A 24959-nucleotide genomic window follows, 5' to 3' on the forward strand; every position below is an offset into this window, starting at 1 on the left:
ACTATCCTGCCTCACATGCTCTTAATTTCACCTCATTCACTGCCATTGACGGCTATAGACGTCAAAGATCTATTTTAACTGGACTCGCAGAAAAGGGGGACGTCAACCCAAAATGCTGTGGAATATGATTAAGCAGCAAAACACCACTCGTTTTTAGTCATCTCAGGCGGCGGCCATTTTGTGTCGCTTGCTGTCCAGCGAAAATGACATCACAGTTGCTCAGGGCTCAGGTAACGACCAATCACAACTCAGCTCACCTGTTTTCTCAAGCTGAGCTGTGATTGGTTGTTGTTACTTGAGCAAAAGTGATGCCATTTTCACTCAACGGTAAGTGACAAAATGGCCGCCTTCTCAGATGGATTCAAACGGGTGAATTTTGCTGCTTAAATCATATTAATCCGAATATCCTGTTTAGATCAGTGTGGCTGCATAGAACATTAAATAACATTTTCGGGTTGACTTCTCCTTTATTGTTGACTAATGAGTGACCTTTAACCCCATCGATACCATGCAGGTGAACTGCCCATCTTCACTCTGCAACTCGGCCCCACCCCTTGCCACCCTGGCCCATCTTGTCTGTTTTACAGCCTCCGCGGTCGGTCGCTCGTTGCCTTTTAAGATGAAAATGGGCCTCAGGTAAATATGGGAGTAAATGATTGGATTATTGTTCTTTCATTTGGTTGTGTAGTAATGGCTGGATTATAAACATTGCAGGATATAGATTTCCTGTCAGATCCTATGAATCAGACATCCTTATCTCATTTCCAGACTGCCGCTCCACCCACCCAGTGTGCTCACACACACACACACACACACACACACACACACACAATCGCAGATGCATGCAGCATGTGATTGGAGCAGGGAGAGAGACGGGGGGGGGGGGGGGGGGACTCTCGCCACCAAGCACAACACGGGCAGTCCAAAGTCCATTTGAAGATTTCAAAAACCACTTAAGCCCCCTGTCCATATTTGTTAAGCAAGTAAATCTAAGGGCTGCGGTGTATAGAATTCAAAGAGAGAGCAGGGATGGCAACACAGGGAGCATCAAAGAGCAGGGGAACGGGACTAAGATGTCTCCGAAATGAAATTTAAGGGTGGGCTGGATTGAGGTTGGCTGACAGTAGGTGGAGAGCCGCGGTTCCAACCTTCTGATTCAGTTTGAATCGCAATCACAAGTCAAAATGTTTGTGTTTGAATTATGCAGCATCTTTTTTCCCCTCGCAGAACCGGAGATGGATGCTTGGTTCCGCCAAACATGGCACATCATAAAAGTGCTTGTGCCCGACATGTTTCATGTCTATCGCTCTACTATGGCTCTTTTTTTTTCTGGTTTCTTTCACTGCATTACCAACAGTGTAACTAAGTTAAAGAGCTGAGTGGACCAGCAACGGCTGCAATCCATCAAAAAGTCGGCCTACAGCTACGCAACAGCCAACAAAACAACACGCTCTTCCAAAAAAGACAAGAGTTTAGGACAGGTTGCAGATTAAGTGTGCAATAAATCGGCTTCCTAACTGATGGGTCCTCAAGAGAGACACCGTGTGTGTGTGTGTGCTCCTTCATCCTTTCTAATTTGAAAGTGCTTTAGCTTGACTTGTGTCAAAAATGTATTTTTAGAGCACTTCACTTGTTAAGCGTCGGGCCATCAGAGCAAGCGGCAGAGAGCGATAATCGCTGTTTGATTGAGGATGACTTTGAGAAAGGCCACACACACACACACACACACGCGCACACAAGTTACACTTGGGGGGAACAATTGGCTGCTTTCAACAGACAATTCTTCAAGCTTGTGTCACTTATTTGTGCATATACAAGAAGAGTATCACACTTGAGGCTGTAATTGACTATTAGTTTGTTATTGGTTGTGAAATTGTCAAATTTATAAAAAGCGCTCTTTTCCCAAACACTATACTGTAATCTCCTTTTAACACATTAACTGCCATTGACGCCTAAAGACGTAAAAAAAAAATCATTTTAACGATTTCTATTAGTTTAAAAAAACTACACCTTGTTTTTGTTAACAAATGTATGAAAACCTAGAAAAAAGTTGTATTGCACATTTAGAACAGATATATATATATATATATTTTATTAATCATGAGTTAACTAGTGAAGTCATGTGATTAATTACAATTAAAAAAAAATTATCACCCGACGCCCCTAATTTTTAATAATCTTTTCTTTTTTTAATCGTGAGTTAACTAGTAAAGTCATGAGATTAATTACAATTTAAAAATGTAATCACCCAACGCCCCAAATTTTTAATAATCTTTTCTTAAAAAAAAAAAAAAGATTTTAAAAAGAAAAAAAATATTAAAAATTAGGGGCGTCAGGCGATTAAAATTTGTCATCGTTCACAAAAGTGGAAAAAAATGTTAAACTAATAGAAATAGTTCAAATGAATTTTTGACGTCTATAGCCGTCAATGGCAGTAAATGAGTTAATTAGGGATGCTCAGTTGTTTTGCCCAGACCAATACCAATACAATTTCCTTAAAAAAACTAATGACATTTGATTTAATGTAATAAATGTATTTATAGGTTATAATGGGTGAACTTAATCCACTGTGTTCTTTGTAACCACTAATAGTCAACACACCAAACAGAGGAAACAGAACAGGGCCATTTTGTCGTTCCTCAGCGCTAAAGTGCTGCGCCATTACATTTATAGATTTTCTCTTTGATGGGATAATTTGGTCTTTATATCTCTCAAATGAAGTGATCCTTAGTTCTCCTAGTGTACGGCTCAATGTTCACGTCCCATTTTCAAATACAGTTAATTGCATTCGAAAAGAATCAATGATACTTTCACGGGTAACAATATCATTCTTTTAATGTCACTTAATTTCCTCCCTGAAATTATTCAATCAATAAACTGCAGTCCATTTCTATCTTTCAGCATGCATTAATCTATTAGGAACAGTAATTACATGTTTGTAAGGGAGAAGCTTTTTGTGCTCTCAAGTCAGAGCATTCGAGTGTTCATTGTGTGCCCGCTTGTTAGCACTCTTCTGTCATTCATCTGCCTTATGAAAACACAGTCTTTGTGAGAAAATATATAAGAATGACACTTCTGGTGTAGCTTCTCTGTGGCTATGTTGTGAGAGAGCCCTCCCTCTAGTGGAGATGATGGCACTACTAACTGCTCTTGTAAGCTGGAGCCCACAGATGAGGTTGTCAGAGGTGCAAACTGTAGGATCTGTGCTGGTGAAAACAAATCAGCGATTTCTTATAACTGCATTACATTTGTATTGATGAATATTGCTCCACTGTTATTGTTTTAAACGTGATGTTTTTCCCCTTATCATTCTATTGTCTCAATTCAGGGAACAAATGTGTCAATAGATTGTACTTTCAGAAAGAGTAAATTATTGCACCTAGCTTACCTGTGGGAGACATCATTGTTATGTTTTTTTTCCTCAGAGAGCAGGTACAACTTTGCAAAATTCAATTTATGTTAACAAGGGATTAGGTGGGGGGAAATGCTCATAAAAGCTATTAAAAGTAAAGAAAAATAGCAATTTGTCACAGATTTCATGCCAAAATCAACAAGAAACAAACTATTATTTGTTTTAGTGGGCCACATAAAGTGATGCAGTGAGCCAGAGGTGGCCCCTCAGCCTTGAGTTTGACACCTGGGTTTAAGAGAAACATGAGTTTGCCACTGTCTGCGAGTGCTCTCAAAGTTACCGCTACTTGCAGTTAGAAATATATATTCACCTTTTTTTGGCATTGTAAAAGAGACACAAAATTAGACTCAAGTAATTATCCCTACGGTATTTTAGTATTAATTCAGAACTACAGTGAATAACATAACAATCATCTGATTTAAAAAAAAAAAAAAAAATCATTTAATTTTTAATACGTACCAACTTTTTCACTCATTTGGGTAAAACATTAACATGATCAAACATTCCAGTGTGATTTTATTCGAATAACGAAACACTGACATCGTGAACCTGTTGAGACACTTGACCTGACTCGCACGGCTCGTTTGCTGGTGGGGGAGTTTGTTTTAAGTGGTGGGCGCGCGCCGAAGGCGGAGTTGCCTGTGAGGCTCCGGTGTGTGACAGCTATACGGGGCGTCCTGGAACCGCAGAGGCAACACACCACCCACCGAAACGTCCTGCGTGCGAGCGCTACTGTACCTCCAGAGGCAGAGAAACCCCGACAGACAAGACATCACTTCCTTGACATAACGCTTGTCACCCACGGCAGTGACATGTCGTAGAAAGGTACTTTACACGTTCATTAGCTGACATTTTCTCATCTCTTTGCACACTTCCAGGCGTGTTGTTGTCTGTCTGTTTAGACATGTTTTTTTGTACTTTAAATTGTTTCGTTGCTTTTTTTATTTTTAAACGACGAAGCTATTTATTAGATAGGCCTGTACAGTGCAGTCCTAATTACGGTTGTGCACCTGCTCACGTCAGTCGTGTTTTAAAGAGTAGATTTTATTGTCAAGTAAGGTTCATTTGCAATGTACAGTAGACGTCCGTATTTTTTTTAATGGATGTTGACAACCTTTTTGCTGTATGTATTCATTTCCATTAGCAGCACACGTGATTGGAATTGCCACATATTTCTTTTTTGGCGTGTTAAAAGTGCCACATGAAGATTTTTTACTTCTTGAGAGATGTGACATAAGTTGGTGAACAACTCACAAATAGGTTTACATTCAGACAAAAATCTTCCTTTTAATGTCATCCAATTTACTATACATATATCTTTTGCAATTTAGTATTCTGTATGTTTAGGGGAGGCTAAAATGTAATAAATAAAGTAAAGTATATGTATGTATTCCTCCAGCAGACATTGGCAGCATTGTACATCTGATTGGAATCAATATGTATTTCCTCATTTAGGTGTTGAGATATCCCCTAAATTGGTGACTACTTTGTTCCATGTTTTCTCAATGAGTCATTTCTTACAAGCACGCCGCACAAAAACAGTAAATTTCGCAGAGTAAATTTTACTCTAGAAAAGACAATATTCAATCCCAGTCTAAACAGAGTAAACTTTAAAGGGATAGTTGATTTATTGAGCCATTTTCAACAGTAAGAAGATGCTATTTTGTCTATAATTCATGTGAGAATTTCATTATTTTTTTATTATCAATTAATACCTTTAAAATTTATTAAATTAACTTGCTGGCGACTGAGGGTTACGACCAATCATGGCTCAATATGCTAACCAAACCGAGAAAACACGTAAACTGTGATTGGTTGTTACCTATTTCCTCAGCACAGATTAATTGTACATGAAAAATGAAGTAATCAAATAAATTCTGGACAAAATGGTAACTTTTTACTGACTTAATGAGTCAAGTATCTCTTTAAAATTGAAAGTCACTCAAGGGTTGAGGAACAAACCCACAACATTCAGCATGAAAGATGGCCACTCTACCACTTGAGCTGTGCCACACCTACTGCTTGTTAACATGTCGCTGGTGTGTTCTAAAGGAGACCAAAAATGGTCTTGTAGGTACGAGGATTTCACCCGAGACTAGTGATATACTGATGCACAGTAGGAGCGGCATGGCTCAGCTGGTAGTTTGGCCGTCTCCAACCTGAAGTTTCTGTGATAATTCCTCAACTCAAGTGTTTTTTGTTGTTGTTGTTTTTTTATATATACTTTCTTCCAAGTGCAACATTTATTCTGTTTAGACTAGGACAGAATTTTGTATTTTTTAGGGTAAAACCTACTCTATAAAATTGACTGTGTACAGAATAAACACAGGCCGACTACATTTACACTCTGACAAAAGAAACACTTATTTTCACTTTAAGCGTGTAACCATTCCAACAGATTACATAATCAGCCGCTGTCCTACTCCTGTTACTGCTTTAACTTTTCATGCCGTGTGATCGAGTGCCGGCCTCACGTGGCTCTATTCGTTATTTCTATCAGATCCTTCTCTGTCAAATCAACTGTCACATGCTGTGATTTTTCATAACAGGGCTGATAAGGAGGAGCGATAGCAGCTTTCAGCGGGGCTTTCATAGCTCACACGGCGCGACACAAGTCAGGATGTCACTTAAAAGCTTTGGCAAGCCACATGAAAACATGCAGATATAAGATTCGTCTCATGGAGGCAGTCACCAAGGTGAAAGGCAGTATGCAGGTTAGATACCAGGATAATACCGTTGGAACATTTTATCATGACAGTATCAGCACTTCTTCTGATTCCCCTCGGGCTCATCTGGTTGTTTGACTTACAGCCCGCCATAAAACAACAAGCCTTAGTGGAAGGCATGGCATCATCTGCTTTGCACCCTCTGTTTTATTTCCATCCCTGTCTGTGGTGAGGTGTCTTATTGGGGGTCTTACAACACTGTTTGACAGTGTGTTTATTCCTATCCCAGGAATTAGGCTGACAGGTGCTGGATTTGGCACCAGTCTTAATTGGATTGAATTTATTTAGTCATTTGTTTTAGTCCAAAAAAGGGGAACAGATGCTGTGAAACGAGTGCCACTGCGGAGACACTATTGTTGCACATCAATAGGCCTGTGATGATCAATAGGGATTGCGTGATGTTTTTGCATTGATTATAGAAACGTGAGCCGATGAATGGAACAGGATTCCTCTCCGGGGGTTTACACTGTTCCTGTTCTGCATGCAGCACAAGCGCTGCATGAAGCCCCGTTGCTTTAGTTCTACTTCCAAGCTGATGTCACCTGCGTCGAGACAACTAGTGGCAGTCGTACTCCCGAGTTGCCGCTGCTCGTTTTCCCCAAAAGATGCCGTAAGCTCCGCTCTTACAATGTGAGGATACAGTAACACGGTGACACTCGCCGACTGTGAAATGCTATCTGCATTCTCGGCATTCTTACTGAGCTTGATCAACAGTGAAACACAGGCGCTTCTAAAGCCGGAGTTAGAGGAGCAGAGCTGGATTTTCCGCCGCTTTAGAAGATGATGGGCCTCCACACCATGAGTTATGACTTGAGATCATGTCTCGCAGGTGTCGAAAGGTTCACAATGCTCTCTCACATGTAACAACCACAAATGGAGCCAGCGACACAGCTCAATAAATACATTAACTGTCCTTAGTGGTTTGAAAGCTATTGCTTTTTGAAACTGAAGTGCTGCAAATGCACTCGACTGTGAGGTGTGTAGCCTCCATACTGTGGCTTAAGGCTGCGTCGCACTCTTTTATGTGCCGTTTGGTGACACTTTTGAACATGCATACAGCCTTTTTCGTAATTGTAAAAGTTCACTGCTAAGAAAGGTTCTGAACTGATGAATGAACTTCTTGAAAAAAAAAAATCAACTATCTCAACATTTCCATCATAGATTATTATTATTATTTTTGTTTATGGAGCAGTGATCGCCAGGTAGCCCCAAGGGCAACATGAGTAGCTTGTGAGCCTGAAAATAGCTCACCAGTGATGGACACTGTGATTTCCTAGGAATGTTGTAGAAGGGATCATTTGAAATCGTAAACTCTTCCAAAGACCTATTGATATAATTCAAATTAAATAATTAAAATTAAACTGTAATTAAAATCTAAAGTAATAATTAATTATAAAAAAAAATATTAACATAATTTGAGATAATTTGTAGCTCTGGAAGTGATCCGTGAATTCCGTTTTGAAATCGAAACATTTGCAAACTGAGGTAATATTTCCTATTGAAATCTATGAAAATGCCATTAATCCGTTCCAGCCGCAGAAAGATACTCTCCCTCATTTTATATTCTGTGCAATATATAAATAGGAGAAAACACAATTTATGATAATGAAATAACAGTGGGTTCACTATCAAATCACTGTACAAAATCTTAGCCGTTTTTGCGTTCATTAATGTTTATCTTCACTGTGGTGACTGCTCGCCCTAAATACCTCCCACCTCCTACAATACACAAGCCTTTGCATTGCTTTGTGGGAGGTGGTGGCCAGCAAAAATCTCAACTTTATAGAACACCTAAAAAACAAAGAGCTGCATACAAAGTGCTGCACATTAAGTATAAAAAAAATCTGACATAATTATTATTATTTTTTGAACAATAAATGAATAACATAAGCAGTAACAGACAATAAAATACTAAAACAATGCCGAGTGTCATGCTGAGTTGAAAACCAAAGAATTCAATTTTTTATTTTAAGATGAGTTTTCATAATGGACAGAAAAGGGGTTTGTCTAATGTTTAGTGTGATGCCATTGCAACGAGAGGGACCTTCAATGGAAAAAAACCTCAATCCTCTCTGAGCCTCTGCATAGCCCTTGAAACCTCCAGTAGTATCTGGTCCGCTGACCCGAGGCACCCGCAGGTGGGTGGAAGAGCTCAGAGAGGGCCGGTGGGGGTAGACCGTTTAAAGATTTAAAAACAAATAAAATCATCTTAAAATGAACAGTGAGCCAGTGAAGGGAGGCCAGAATTGGAGTTATGTGCTCCCTCCTACGACCTCCAGTTAGGCGGTGAGCAGCAGCATTTTGGACCAACTGGAGTGTGATTGGAGCTGAGAAAAAAACAAAACAAGGTATTTGTAATCGTGTTTTTAGTTTCTCATTAAAACTGATGAGAATGCACACATATACAGTAGGTCTATAAAGGTGTAGAGTTGAGTGTTTTTAATGTTCGGCCTTGGTGCTGATGATTTCTGCTGACCCTTGAACCCTGCTGAATTCAGTCATCTTGCCTGAGTCTGTTTTTGAACTTTTTATACAGCTCGAAATGTTATGTTTTTAGTGCCTGTTGTTGATCGGAACACTTTCTGTGTGCTGTGCGTTGCATCCATGTCCATGCATAGCGTGTGAGCATTTTGGATCCCTCCTCCCCGGTGCTGTGCCGGCCCCTCTGTCACTTTAAGTCCTCCCCCTCGGAGCCAGCCAACAGCAGCTGTTCCATATTCATCAAGCCCTTGAGTCTTAAAGAGCCCTATCCCGCCTGTGGAAAGAGTCATTCCTCTCGCTGGCGCTCTCCCTGCGCTCTCCATCTCAGCCCTCATCCCGCCACTGCCTGCTCTCTCTCTCCCTCCCTCTCTCTCTCTCTCTCTCTCTCTGTCCTACACACACACGCGCGCGCTCTCTCATACAATCAGAGACGCAGTCTTCTTGCCACACATCTCGACATAAACACATACACAACACACATGTCCCCTTACTCATGCGCGCAGCCACTCAGTCCATCAGAGTCCAACATACCTGTGCAGGCTGGCGGAAGCGCTGCTGGAGGGGGTTTTCGGCGGCAAGGTCTCTGAGGGTGCTCCGCTGTCATTTGGGGGAAGAAGCGGCTCTCAATTGTTTCCTCTTTCCTCTTCCTCTCATTCCTGGAATGCTAAAACTGGACTGATGGACATTTCAGAACTTTGTCTACCAGACCCTCTCAGCTATCATAACCAGTAGGTGCACTCTTTTTCTTCCTTCCTTCCTTCCTTTCCTTCACTTTTTCTTTTTTAACTCCTGCCTGTGGTCTTTGTTGCGTTTCAGTTCATGTTTCAGTTTGCCTGCACTTTTCTTTCCATTTTTTTTTCGCACTTGAACTTTTCTGTTTATATATCTTAACATGCAGGATGGAGTTTAGGTGACTTTGCATCAAGCAACAGGGCAAGAGAAACTCTCTGTGCGAGCATGTGCAAGTGCATGTAGCTTCATTGTGTAAGCAAATCTTTTATGACAGCCTTGACGTGAAATTCTGAGTGCGGACGATGTTTCCTAAATGAAAGCATTCTAGTTTTTTAATGACTTCAGAGACTGGGTCTCACTGTATGTACAGTCACACGATAAAAGTGAGAACGCTACTTGAGATTTTAGGATGAAAGTGAAATGTGGAGAAGATAAATCGCACAGGACAAAATAAACAAAAGGACACGAACGGTGGCTGGCTTCTCTGTCCCGGCAGCGGCGCACAAAACAAGCTGCCACCTCTACTCTCTGATCCACATTTGACATTGCTGCACTCAACTCACAATTTGTAAATGTAAATTATATACGTGTAATGTTTTTTCTTTAGATATGTTCAGTACTTAAGCCAAAATTAAACACACTCACTACCACATGTTAATTCAATCAAAAATAAATATTATAAATCAAACAAAAATATATTGGAAAGCCTTTAAAAAAAAAATTCTCAAGGGTTTTACATTTACTCAAAATTTACAATTAAGAAAAATCCAGTCCGACATCTAAACATATTGAAATTATTAATTAAGCATAATTTGTGGTGCCCTTATTTTAACTGCAACATATTCACTGCCAATTCAAATGCTAAAAGTTTTAAGATATTCTCACTAATTGCTGCCTAATTCAGTACATTTCATTAAGTTAATTTAAACATTACAAAAGAGTGGCAATATCTTTTAGATAAATACAAGGAAACTAGTTTAAGAGCAATGCACTTTCTTTTCTTTAATAAAGCCCCTTTATTTATATATATATGGTTTGCTTTAGTAACTCCAACTTCTATAACTTGTGCTAGCATTAAAATTGTGCACAATTGTCATTGTTCCTTTAATGCATGTTATTTGTTTCACATTATAAAAACTGTCAAATTATTTAAAAAATGGGTGAGTCTGAAACACACCAGCTGTAATAACTTAAGGCATAAATGCAACTTTCACAAAACAATAACAACACTGGTATTATTTTAAAGCGGCTTTTCGGACAATTAACTGTTTGAATAAATGCTCATTGGTTTAGTGAATTGTGTACATCTCATTAATTATATGTAAAGTTGGATATGTAAAAAATCATTTCCAAAACAAATTCTACATGCTATACATTAGCTTTGCCTTCCATAGGTATTTAAAATCATTTGTATAAAGTTTATTTCACTTTCATTCAACACAACTTTCTTTCCCTCCACAGATATTATTTCAAAACTAAAAAAAAAGCACAACAGTCTTGTCAATTCCAACTAAATGTGACTAAATGTACAGGTTTTCTCTATATTTCAGTATGGATGATTTAAAAAAATATGTATATATAAATACACACACACCCTTATTTATACTTACATTTTCATAATACACAGGCAACAAAAGAGGGGCAAAAATAATTGCACCCTCATCAGCCCTAAGACACTCAAATAATGTTATTCTTCAATATTTTGGGATTGAAGTTGTGATTTATTTAAATTAGGAAGCAGCGTTCTTCTGTTCAATTTACTGTTCAGTGGCGTTTAAATCACACACACTTTAGACTGAACGGGACTTCGATGGTTTGAATGAGAGGATTAGTCAGCTGTAAAGGATGGATTCTGTGTAATTAACACGCTACCATTATAAAATCAAGACAGCGTGACTCTATAGCTTGACCTTTGGACCTCGGCAGTGCCTAAACTGCAGCAGGGTTTTGTTTTTTATTTGGAATTTATTAGCACGTTTAATTGTCTACTTGTTTCTGACTTTTTTTTTCTATATCAAGACAATTTTTTTCTCTGAGCTTGCGACTGAGTCAGGTATTTACTTTATGCTAATCGTCGAACGTTGCTGGTGGTGCTTTCAAGCCAGTCAGCATGTGACTTCTCTGTGGTCTTAAATGTTCCATCAACACCCTGGTTTTCCTTTAGCCCAGCATCCCCACTGCTTCAGTTCACTGCACTCTGCAACCCAGCCCCTCATGAAATTAAAACCTTTTCATGTATTTTTTTTTTTTTTGAGAGAGAAACAGAATGACGTTAGCACACACTGATGGATTAGATTTGAATTTATTTGACATTATTCCCAGTTTGTGCTGCGTTGGAGCCTGCAAACACCCATGCAGGAGTCCATCCGATAGATTGTTATTAGGTTTCAGAAAACAAGGCGAGGGAATTACATTAGTGTATCTTAAGTTAAAAGCTCTTTGCTCTTTGACCAAGTGTTTCATTGTTGTTGGCTAATCAGATTTCTGCTGTCTTCATGGAGATGCTATCGCAGGGTAGAGGCAATGGTGGGTAACCAAAGCAGCCGCGCACAGACACTATCCAGATGGGATCAGCTTACGATAATTTGGTTTCAGAATACATTACAAGAAGAGGCTCCTGGCTGAGAATGGCCACCCCGCTAGGAGACGCGAGCCTCGGTAGCGTCTGAAGCTGCCGCCCAGCTGACCGGCCCGCCTTCTCCCACGCCGTCTGCATTTAGGAGGCATTGTGGCGTCTATGATGTCTATAAATTCAGTTTGTCACCCAATTCTAAATACTTCTTCCTTGTACCAACAGGGCTTTGTTGTCCAATTCATTAGAGAGATTCCTGAGTCCACTGGCCACGCTGGAGCCTTCTCATTTCTGGTATCTAGTATCATTACTTTCACTGTAAATGTGTCACTCAGATTGAGTTGAAGGGGGGAGGGGGGGAGTGAGTCCCCAGGCCAAATGGGGATGCAGAGTATATTAGCACTCCATGGATGCTCACTATTCTTTCTTTTTGTGTCAGCACAAAACAACCATACAAATGTTTACATAGAAATGAAAAAGTCGATTTGTTCAAACAATTTAAATCAAAGTTTTCAACATCCGTAAGCCGCTCTCCCAACCGCGTTTGGCTTTTATGCCTCTCAGTTAGCTATCACGCTGCCATCTTTGCATACGTACCTATACCAGGCAGCAGCATCATCACACGTGCACCTACTGATCTCTCTTCCACGGTAACATTGGAGACCTCCGCCGCAGTGCGAGAATCTGTTTAAAAATAACCAGGTCCATTAGTCTCGAAGGATAATGCTAGCCTACGTGGGCTCTTATGCCCTTGTGGCAGCCGAGTGCTATCACTGACACAGCGCGTCAGCACTTCTTCCTGTTGCTCCAACGTTGAAGGGCTCCTCTTCATTTACAGATTTTTGCACGCACGTTGCCCCACATTGCTAGATACATGTCCCCGAAAATAACCCAAGAAAGAACTGTGAGTGTTAAAATGCAGAAACGTTGGGGGGGGGGAAAAAACGTAAACTTGGTTTAGCAAAGTTTCCCCTACTTCCAAAGGTCCACTCGGTCCCACTTGGCTGAAAACGTGACGTAAGGGGATAACCGTATGGGTGTTTATCAGTGAAGGCTATTGTTATTGAGCGGCCCGTTGTTTGAAGGTTATGTTTCTGAGCAGTAATTGAAATGCAAAATAACATTAGGATCGATGGTTAGCTTTGTTTATTTATGAAATCAATATGGAAGCCGTCCGTCACAGCAGCAGCTACCATTCCCACTGACAGCTTCACCAAGTCTCCTCTGTGTAAACCGGAGCAGCCTCGCACCCGCTACAACTTTTACACAAAGCGCTTTTTCATGATGTTCTTTGGATAACTGCGAGCAAATGACAGGCCTTTGCGTGCGTGTGCAGACTTTCATAGTGTGGAGAAAAAAATAAGGAAATAGTTAAGTTATTAAAATCATTTTAATTTTTTTTTTTAAATAAAACACAATAAAGCAAAATTGAATGTGGTGATCTAGTAAAATATGCCTGTTTAAAAAAAAAATAATCTCCACAGTTGTGCTATTTCATTCACAAGTTTGTGGTTTGTGGCCCATTTGGATGCCAGTCACAAAATATGCTCGAGTTAAAACACCTCCTTAGGATAGCGCTGCGACAGCGCTAAGTGCAATCAAATAGTAACATTGAGTGGTTGGTTGTTGAACCTGCCCCTCGGAGGCAGACGCCCCCAACCCCCCCCCCCCCCCCCCGCCCCTACCCAATCATCCATCCCTTGCCATGTGTCCGCAGACACCAGACACGGCGCATGCTGAAATGTATGTTTAGATTGCCCCCTGAAGGAGACACATTAATTCATGAAATATCCCCAAAGTTTAATTATTTCTGAATGGTGTGGTGGCGGACCCGATCATATAAATCAGTAAGGCCCACCCGCCTTTTTATTACCAGCACTATTTATGGGAAATATGTGGCAGCTGGTGGAGATGAGCTTGTAAAAAGCTAGAGGCCATTGCTATGACGATGTCTGCCACCGCCGCAAACATCGTCAAAGCATCAATTAATTTACAGTCATTTGAATTTGAAGTCTGACGGTCTCTGACTTGATGCGAGTGTCATTTCTAGACAGAAAACTGTGATGTGCTTTCGAATGGCTGCGTTGACTCGACCCATGTGAAATGTTTAAAAATTCCTGGACGTCTAATAATTTTGTGTCCATTCAGGAGGATTGTTTGTGTTTGGCTTCGCTTTTGATTGGAATTTTAGTTTATGGTGGAGACAGGACAGGCTCTTTGTTTCGGGCAGGTAGAGTTGACTCCTAAACAAGAACATCCTATCAGAAGAAGATTAATGAAGCAATTTCATGCATGGCGCTATGCCTCTGTCCCCCAATCACTGTGTCTTAAACCTGCGAGCTACACTGGGCTTAAATAGCCTGAACCTTTTTATAATAATATTTCTATTTGCGCCCACACACACTGAGAGAAGCATTTTTCTCTGCATGCCACAAACTATTTTTTTTTTTTAAAGTGTCACACAAGTAGAGTAAAAACATTACATAATTCAACGTAGCACAGTCTCTTGTCAGTATATCAGTAAACAAATGGCATAATGCCACTTTGTTGGATGTGAAGTTGCGAACGGTTGTGCCTGAGCAAAACTGAATTTTAAAAAAATTATTTTTTCAAATTTGAATACCTGAATTTGCTAACCTGCTGTAAATATGATTTGTGAGTGGATAATGAGATCCCACTAATCGATCCGACCTATCATGAATAGCTCTAAAATAACCAAAACAAAAATGTTCTCGCAGCGCCAGTAGTCAGAAAGTAGAATGATAATCACTTTTTATATTTCATGGTCCATTGTAATTTCATGTTGTTAAATTATACCATGACAATGTCACAGAACAGATGTAATGGGAACTAATCTTTTCAAATGAAAAGACACAATTAGACATTGAATCCCAAATGTACTGCATTGAGAGCCAGACTTATCATGAGCTCCTTTTTTTTTTCCCATGCAGCATGATGAGCTGTTCAATTCTGCAGGGAAGTCCCCCACTGGGTTCTGAAGAAGATTGTACTTTTTTGCTCTATAAAATCTGAAGTTTCTTCAGTCGCCAGACTCCCTTCTCGCATCCCCCCCCCCCCACTGACAATATCTCTATCACAAGTCATTTGCTTCCATCAACATCCTGAACTCAGTCCCTTATAAGAACTAGATCTGCCCTGTGCGGCCCAGACGGTTTACGTCAGACGAAAAGCAGAGCCTATATGCCCGCAGCATCTCCACAACAGGAAGGAGCTGGAGGTGGAGTGGGGGGGGGGGATCAATAGATGTGATCTACAGTACTTCTTGGTCTGGGCTATCGTATGGTGCCGGCGGAGCGTGGGGGCTCATGTTGTCATAGTGGAGTGAGCTCATTGCTTTATAAAGATGATAGCGGCATTGCTGTGGAGCAGCTAAATATAATCCTGTGCTGGAGACCGAGAGACTTAATTGTAGAGGCCGCAGAAAGCACGGTCCCCGCAATGGGAACCCGGCACTAGCCCCCAGCCTATGGACTATTGATTGGGGCCCCTCAATCTCCTTTGGTACCACAAACACTCTCGTCACGTATCGCTTACGTTCTTTTTTCTTCTTTTTCCTCTTTTTTTGGTCACTCTAGGTGTACATTTACCCCATATTCCCATGATGGCCGATAATGGAGGACCGGTTAGACAAAAAGGATCATCTACGTATAAGATGATTGTATTATTTGAATCCCAAGGGCTGCTCCAAGTCCTTCTGGGGCCCTGGTGCTTTTCCTTGTCTGTTTGCCCCCATTTTGAACACACCCTGCAAACTTAATTTGACTTTTTTCTGGCTGGAAGGGTTTCCCTCACCCTCCTTCGGTCATTGCTTTTCCAATGAGTCCCTGGCTGTGTGTTGAAGCGTTAAAAGATGGTCGTAGCCCTTCGAGGAGAGGTCAGGATGGCGGCTGCCGCTAGGTTTTGACTCTGCTGAAGAGGCTGAGCAAGGCTCAGAGGAGGTATTTCAGAAGCTAATTGAGTTTGTCCTACCTTGCGCCTGACTCCATGACCAGTGGCTTATCAGACCACATCGCCTGGGGGCCTTCTAACAGATCTGCCCCTACTGGGGCATCTGATATCACCATCACTCTGCCTGCAGATGTCAACCCCCACCGCCACTGCCCATCCTCACTCAGGTTGAGGTAGCAGGCGTGTGACACCTTGTGATGAGGTTAGTAAATGGTCTAAAATGGTGTTTTTGGCATCAGGTGGCTTTGCTGGTAAAAAAAAAGAAAAAAGAAAAAGATATCAAGTTTCACACACTGTATGAGTTGAGCCTTTGTGTTTTATACATGAGTCAGGCTACGGTGGAAAAATGTCACTGTTCTCCTCACGTAAGCAAGAAGGTCTTCCCAGCAGTTTTTTTTTTTTTTTTTACAAATTGGCTCAATTAGATCACAGCTGTTCTCAAGGCGGTCTCGTCCGAGTTTTGCTTCCAGGGAGAGGAAGTGTTAAGACACGGAGGAGCGAGTGTTCTTCGCGTTGTCTCTCAGATGTTCAGCAACAGTGAATATGTGAGAAGCATAGTCGGTCATTAGGCCAGTTAATCCTGGTCTCAGCAGCGCCAGTGGAATGATATTAGGGATCTGAAATGCTGATAGAAGGGCCAAGTGGAATCAGATAAAAAACAAAACGGAACCGTGTGTTCGCACGCCCACAACACTCTACTCAGTATGAATTTTGATCGGTACAAAGGGAGAAGGAAGAGAGGAAGGAAAATGAGAACCTTTTTGAATATGAAATGCTTGTAGGAAGGAAGTAAAACAGAATGATAGATTTTACAGCATCTGCAGTATTGTGCAGCACACCTGCTAATTAGCACCTATCCCACATATTGAAATATTAATGGTGCCTATTGAGACTGTCAAAATATTTAGTGATCACAATTCATGGTACAACGGTCCTCATTTATAGATTTAAATTAGTGCGGTCCCATTCGAGATCACGAATATTTATACAATTTTTTTCCCCCCCACATTGTTTGATTAATACCACAGGTTCAAGTGGTTAGTATTCCTTCAGTATCATTAATCAATATATGCAGACTTGTTAAAAACATACGCATAGCAGTGGTATAATGTGTCATAGCAGAATGAGTTAAGGGAATTCTAGCCAGCGCATTTATAATAAATGGCCACATTGAGCCGGAGGCGAAACGGTTAAGACACTTATGCAATTATGCTAAGTGTCACCCTGAAGATGGCCTTTGAACCGGGGTTAGGCTTACTCTGAATTTGTGAAATAAAAGCTAAATGAAGCCATCTTGTGCGCCTGCGTTTTAATATATAGCCTTTAATAAGCCAAGTGCAGGTGCCCTATCGCACAGGTGCACATATCCATCTGAAACAGAGAACATAAAGCAGATGAACAGAGCCATGCATTAATTTACGCAGATGCAATCTGCATTCATTATCAAGAGCAGCAAGTTCTATTTTAGAAAGGCATGAAATTGATTCACCTTTCAATTTCTGTCTGCAAGGACGTTTAAGAGTACAAATGTTTTTTTGTTTTTTAAAGCAGCAGATCATCGCTATTCCCAATAATAATAATAATAATAATAATAATAATAAATCCTCGTCTTTTAAATCAAAGCTGAAAAGACAAAATGTTTTAACTTTGGACATTCATATGAGGAGGGGGAAAAAATGAGTTACATGCTGACAGGCTTATTCCTCAAGGTCAATGGTTTTAACATGGGGCGTTTTTTATTATTTATTTTAGCAGTTAACCTTTTTTTGAATTTCCAGAAGTGGTAGGCACCTGGAGCTCCGATGAATATACATGACAGCAGGGAGAGAAACCCGGGAATGAGATTTAATTTGACACACTGACCCCCATCTCCACGGGCCTAGGAAGCCAGGGTGAGAAAATAAGGTTGACCCAATGACCCCTGGGCCTGAACCTCTCTGTCACCCACCCTCGCAATTAAATCATCCTCAGAGAGCGAGAAGCGGTTTGGCCAACTTTATGGAGACATAGCAGAGGCCTCTGGTTTCCTGTCCTCAGCAAGAAGCGCTCACACACTGACAGCTAACTTCCGAGCAGGCAGTTTGAGTCCAGCGGCGTTAATGCTATTCCGCTATGTCAAATATGTAAACATTAGCACTCGTTGGCAATATGCTGATGGGCTAATGTGCTGAGGCCTAAATTTGACTGCATTGCTGCTCTTCTCATGTAGCCTATTTGTCACATTTGCATAAACCGCGCAACACTCAATTTTGTTAATGTAGGAAAGTGCAGGTGACCTTTCACCCCCACCGCAGTACCTAATGCAAAGGGGTGTGTCTGTTTTCAAACGTATGACCTTGCCGTCACCTTAACAATTCACAAAAATCTTCACATTACAGCCAATACATTGAGTTATTCCTATTTGACAACACAGCAGTTCAGTTTATGCTATCTGCTGAGAAAAAAAAAGAAAAAAGACTTGAGCAAAGTTGCAGCTCTTATTTCTTTCAGTTCACTGCTAAAGGTCGCAGCGTGAGGCCTTATTGTTCCTGTAAGGAAGGAATATTTTATGGTGCTTTCAACTGTCCAAATACAAAATGCTGCACTTTATCCTGCGCACGCTACATCATGGACCGCGTGTACTCCAAAATACAGTTATTAGACAGACATAGAAGTCAATATGTTGTCATCGTGTTTCTTTTTGGTTCACTGCCGGCTCAAGGAGACAATCCAAGGTCCACTCTGCTTTCTGCTCTGCGGAGTATGTATGTATTCTCAAAGTATGCTCGATCTGGTAGTACGCAAAATAATCACTGACTATTGTTGCAAGCCTGCAGTCGGCGTTGAGTCGATTGTTCATGAATTCTGCATTTCCGATTGCCTGTGAGGTTATGAAGGTAACCGACTGTGATTTGTGATTGGACGAGAGAGTCGAGGGGCGGGGGATAAACGAAGCAGGGCCAGAGGAAAAGAGAAGTAGAGCGATATATGTTGACGGTGGTGGGGAATGCTATACTGGTTAATTGATGTGGGTTCATTACAGCCGACAATAAGGATTTGTTTGGAAATAAATAATTTGATAGCTCATTGCTCGCCCATTGTCCAAGCAGAGGCAGTGCTAAGAGGACGAGAGCGAGCCAAGCAGGTGCTGACAGTGGCTACCGTGCGAGGCCCCGTGATCACGGAGCCCTGCTTGCAGCCCAGGGAGAGAGAAAAATACTTTCAACTGTATAAAATGTGGTTTTATTTGGAGTGGGAGAGCTCAATCCGCACTGTGTGGTTTGTAACCAAGTGCGGGGCAATGAATACATGGAACTATCGTATCTTAAACCGCATCTCGTAAAAAAAAACACATGGCACTTATGCATTTTTTTTAATTATTTTTTTTATGAAAGCATGATAAACTGAATCAAAGTCCTCTATTGAGTCGTGTTGTATTACAAGCATAAGCAAAACGGAAGAAATGTAATTGCTTAATGGTCAGTCAGCCCCACATACTCTGGGAACAACTGTGTTGGCATTCAGGTTTTGGATAGATTGAATGTTTATTTATTGATTTTAATTTAATTTATGTGAAATTGTACATTTTGAATCATTTTTCAATTAAACTATTTCATATTCAAAGATAAGGTTTGAGAACCACTGTTTGAGTGGAATGCAATATGCATAATAATAATAATAATAATAATAATAATAATAATAAATTATATAGTATTTATTTGCAATAATATTGATTATGAATAAAACCTCCGCCTTGTTTTTTATGAACACTTAGGCATACTACTGTACTTTATGATAGTGGTATTTAGGCAAGCCATTTTTTTCCTTTCCTTTTTTGTGGTGGTACTTGGTGTAAACGTAAAGAATTCATGGAATATTTACTGTCATTTCATTTTTTTGTATTTTGGTTGGGTTCAAGAAATTTGTTATTTGCACACATGAACACCAATTCTAACTGTAGATCATATTGGTTTTAATTGTGAATATGATCATTGATTGCCGTTTGGTTAGTGGCATGTGAAGATTTGTCTTTTAGAGCAGTGGTCCTCAAACTTTTTTTTCGCTAGGGACCGGTTTCACATAAAGTATTGATGGAGTGGCGTTGCGACAATTACGGTAATAATAAATGATTAAATATGCAGCTCACCATTATGCCATTTTGCTGAATGTAGTTGTAATTAGTGACTTGTGTCTTTTGAATGTGCTAGTCTCATCGTTGCGGTCTTTTTTTCCTCTTAAATTTTTTTTAATATCTTGTCTTTTAGATTTGATTTGAAGGCTTCATTGCCTCGTCTACAAACCTTTAGCGGCATATTACGCAGATAGTGCTCGTGTGCGAGATAACTGGCAATATATCCAAAAGTATGACCGCCAATATTGTCGCTTCAAATATGTCTTTCCTTTTGTTTGGCACTTCTGTCTCATTATTTGGCCCTCTAACAAACTACCAAACGTTTAATTTGACTATTTTTTTGCTAGCTTGCTGGCTAAGATTTTGACAGACGCACAGAGGGATGCATCTGATTTTCAAAATAAAACTTTTTTCACACAAAACATTACATCTCAGTGGCCCCGCTACCAAATGGCCCATTGCTTGGGGACCCCTGTTTTAGAATATCATATACTGTAATAATTTGTGATGGTCACTATGTTTGTATCATTCTGCTTCATAATTCTGTAAAAAAAAAAAAAAAATACTAATAAGTCTGTCTCTTGTCTTCCTCCCCCTGCTTTTTCTCGCCACACCTCTTGCAGGCTGCTGAATAGGATGGCCGCTGATGATCGGCACCTCCCCTCCAGCTGCGGGTCCTACATTAAAACGGAGCCATCCAGTCCGTCCTCGGTCATCGACACGGTCAGCCACCATAGCCCCAGCGGCAACTCTGACGCTAGCGGTGGCTATGTCAGCACCATGAACAGCCACTCCAACGGCCTGGACTCTCCACCCATGTTCACCCCCGGCGGGCTCGGAGCCGGAACCTGCCGCAAGCGCTATGACGACTGCTCCAGCACCATCATGGAGGACTCATCCATAAAGTGCGAATACATGTTGAACTCCCTCCCAAAGAGGCTGTGCCTGGTCTGTGGAGATATTGCTTCGGGGTATCACTATGGCGTGGCCTCTTGTGAGGCCTGCAAAGCCTTTTTTAAAAGGACAATACAAGGTATTTTCCTCTTCGTCTTCACCCAACAATACCTCAAACACACAGAATCAATTTTTTTTTCTACACAAGAAACACACAAAGCACATCTAATATTATAATGCGGAAGTATATTTTTGAAATACACAAATCATCTCCATCAAGATATCTATTAGACATTTGGAACACTTATGTACCGGATTCCTAATAACGGCTGCAATACCTGACTAGCATCTTTACTCTAAGCAAGATGATGGCATTTACATTTTTAAAAGTGATCATTTGGTTCCTAGTCCAGTCTTTAAGGTACTGGGTTTGGAGTCACTGTCTCGTCTTGCTAACACATTATAATAAAAGACAGCCATACACATAGATTAGGATAGGTATTAAGATGGCAGCCTAGTCCCACGAATGATAGTGTATTATGGGCAATCATGACACCTTCACTGTGTGGGTCAGATTTGCCGTTGTATGGGATCTGTTTGTCCAGATGCTTCTCAGAATGCGCTTTATTATTCCTGCCCTGTGTGCGCATGTGTGTGCGTGTGGTGCGTCAAGGGACCAGGGTATGACCAACTGGCTATCTACAATGTGTGATGTATCGCAGATTCTCATTAGAGAGGCAACGAAAGACCCCCCCCCCCCCCAATTGTGAAAGTGTTTGCTGTGTTCCGGATTAATCACAAAAACATATTGTTGATCGTCTAAATCCAGCTTTAAGAAAATAGATGAACACATGCAGTAGAAAACTGGATAAAATATCACGATTACCGTAAAATCCCATGAATAGGGTAAAATACGTCTCCCCAAAATCACCCTTAAAGGTACTTTTTTTCTCTCTCTACTTTTATATAATGAGGTCCGATTTTCTTTATTATCAGAGTGAATAATGAGAATTAATAAAGATTCAAAACATACTAATAAATTGTTTTATTAAGGTTAAATCTATGCTCTTTTCTAGGGATGTTCGATATCACTTTTTTTTTTTCCAGACTGATCCCAGTACGAGTACTCAACTCTTGTACTGATGCCACTAGTACTTGATGCATACAATTAAAGAAAGACCTATATAGCTCGATATAGTACTGTATTTTAATTGCATGAAATTAATGGTAATTTTCTATTCTTCTCATTTTTCGTTCCTGATCGTAAAACCACCTGTTGCGAGTATCGGCTCGGTACTTGCCCATACTTACTCATTTCCTCACACCTATGATTAGGGTCTTTCAAAGTCTTACAAAAGCTTGTTTGTGCACGCTCTTAGTAATTTTAGTAAGCAATTTTGTATTTTTTGATTTTGTTTTTAAATCTATTTGACACTAGCTGCTTTTGAATTTTGTAATTATAGCATGTGAGTTACGTTGTGCATGAAATGCGCTGTAAATCAGTGATTCTATTTATTTATTTACAACCACGACGTAGGATACTGCCTAGTTATTGGTAAACATCTTTAAAACAATGTGAACATTTCTTATTAAGCCCCCTGTATATTACACAACAATTTGGGATCGTTTTTTTTTCCCAACAACAACAAAAAAAAGAGTGTTGTTCATGGCATTTTAGAGTAAAGTCAAGTGGAAATTGAAGAATATTCTTGTTTGAGGTAAATAAATGTGACATATGGTACCTATTCCTCCCAAATGTTCACCCACATAGAACACAATGCATTATGAATACGCTGCCTGTCTTGATGGGAGGTGTTGATTTTAGACCTCGCATCCCTATCAGCTTTAGACAGTCTATGTACCTTTTTCAGGCAAACAAAAGCATTAAGCCAAATCCGCATGTTTACTATTGCTGCCATCAGCAATCCTGTCTATTGACAAAAGATGAACATTTTCTCCCAAGTAACATAGCTGAGCTTTTGTCCCCTCGCTTAAAGTAACACAATGGAACAGAAAAGAGGCATCAGAGAAGAAGGAGATGTCTTAAGTGAAGCACGGGCCTAAACAATTAAGAGGAAGGTACATGGAGAAAGAAATTGAAAGCTCCGACCCTCCCCTCCGCCCGAGCCCCCCCCACTTTGCATTGTCGATTTGAAATCCCTCTCTTTCCTTTCTTGGAGGGCTGCCTGTAATGGAGCTAATCTGCCGTCGTTTGTCCGAGCCACAGGAGTTTTGTCAATAACAATCAGCGTTTGGAAAGTGTAATTAAGGCCGAGGCTTTTCATTAGGAAGAAGGGAGGGGGCCGTCTCCAGGGACGGGCATGCCAATTAGAAACTCAGGCACGCGTCGCCGGGTAATTTCAGGGAAAGGAGGGGAAGAAAACCCTGGACTTCTTTAGATTGAAGAGGGACTCTGCTGCTCTTTCACATGAGAGGAGGGGAGGCTTAATGGCATAATAATCAGACAGGGGTCCCGGGCAGAGAATACAGGGACTTTTTGGGGGGCGGTGAAAGCCCACCAAATTGATAATAGAAACACATGCAGTTAGGTGGAGGAACATGGAAACAGTAAATGGCAGGATGTAGAGCATTTGAAAGAACGAGCGGGTGAGGTTGATGAGAACTGATTAATTAACGGAATAACGAGGCAGTCGAGGTTGGAGTGTGAGACGGTCCTTGCTAATGAGAAGAAAACAAAGACCCCGTCCTTTCTAGCCCCTTATTGACTTGTCCTATAGCACAAATAGCATGCTAGATTGGTGGTAACCCCCCCCCCCCCCCGGATGTTTTTTTTTTTCACCTTGGACTCACCTTGTGCTGACTTCCTATTCCAAAATCTTCAGAATGTATTTGGTTGACAAGATGCAAACAACAAACACACCTGAACAATACAAAAGTCATTTTTTTTAATCATTTGAAGAGGGACTTTCAAAGAGATATTTATTTAACAATATTTTTTTTATTGTGGTTGTGGTCTAGGCGAGTACGAAGTTTTTTTTTTTTTTGGGGGGGCGGGGGCTACATAAGTCACATGATCAATTAAATCTGCACTATTGTCAATCTAACCTGATCATTATCTATGCAAACATTGATTATTGTATTATGTCACGTTACCTGTTCAACATCCATCTTCTGTCACCACCTAAATAAGCCCCTTGAGCTCACACATTGATAAAGTTACATTTGTCAAGGCCAGACTGAAATTAATGTCAACCTGAAGAATCCCCATCCATCGCAGAACTACATCTGTTCTCTGGGCTCTTCTAATCACACGCCCATCACCGCACCTCACGTGCCTTACCAATCCAAAACATAAATCACCTTTTGAACCATGTTTTCGTTCCCATTTTGATGCCAAGTGTAAAACTGGTTGAAAACTAACTGAACTCAATGGCCCTCTTTTATATGAAGTAATAGACCTTGACAGTAAGCCTGTAAAAGTCCGTTTAGATTTTGATGAGAAATACCTACCATTTTACTGTAATTTACTTACAAGACCTGACTTTCCCCTCTGTGTCCTGGCATGGGTCCTGAAAAGCCATAAAATAGATTGAGAGATACTTATCAAGAGAAGGAAAAAGGGAAATGTTTTTCTTCTCCCTTCACTTTGCAATCTTATTTGTAACCAAACCATAACCCCTTCAAAGACAGATAAACATGAGCTTGGTCTTTGAGCAAACAATTGCCAGAATGCTTTATTTCTATTGGTGAAGTTCAAATATGTCCTATCACGTGTGCCAGGACTGAAACCCGAATATTGGCAAGGGTTATTGCCGGCATGTAAACGTAGTCACTGTTGTAGGTTACTGACCAGACCAAGCAACGTGGCTGAACTGTCGCGCAGTGTGCAGGGTTCGGCAGCTAATTTTAATGAGCGGCTGACCGTCGGTCGCTCGTTCTGCTGTGACTGAAATTGAACGTCACCTGTGAATGGTGTTACAAAATCACAGACGTCACAGTTAATCAAAAATGAACATGATCTCTCACCAAGAAAAAAAAAAAAGTTCTAATCAAAAGCCAAGCAACTCTCCTTTATTGTCACTGTTTCCCATTTTTGTGGCA

At 40.6% G+C, this 24959-nt stretch overlaps 1 protein-coding gene across 4 annotated transcripts in view; it reads left to right on the forward strand.

Annotated features, from left to right (window-relative positions):
- The first annotated feature begins 8925 nt into the window (after window positions 1-8925).
- Window positions 8926-24959, forward strand: part of esrrb (estrogen-related receptor beta) — a 48111-nt gene continuing 32077 nt past the window's right edge. For 2 of the 4 annotated variants that reach the window (XM_077556793.1, XM_077556800.1), the window contains exons 1-3: window positions 8926-9347; window positions 12149-12217; window positions 20627-21036. In XM_077556793.1, the coding sequence (XP_077412919.1) occupies window positions 9298-9347; window positions 12149-12217; window positions 20627-21036 (529 nt within the window). In that variant the 5' untranslated portion in view covers window positions 8926-9297. The remainder of the gene's footprint in view (window positions 9348-12148; window positions 12218-20626; window positions 21037-24959) is intronic. The other 2 variants (XM_077556810.1, XM_077556819.1) reach the window with 1 other exon arrangement.

The sequence above is a fragment of the Vanacampus margaritifer genome, chromosome 1, assembly GCF_051991255.1.
Source record: "Vanacampus margaritifer isolate UIUO_Vmar chromosome 1, RoL_Vmar_1.0, whole genome shotgun sequence".
Classification (NCBI taxonomy): domain Eukaryota; kingdom Metazoa; phylum Chordata; class Actinopteri; order Syngnathiformes; family Syngnathidae; genus Vanacampus; species Vanacampus margaritifer.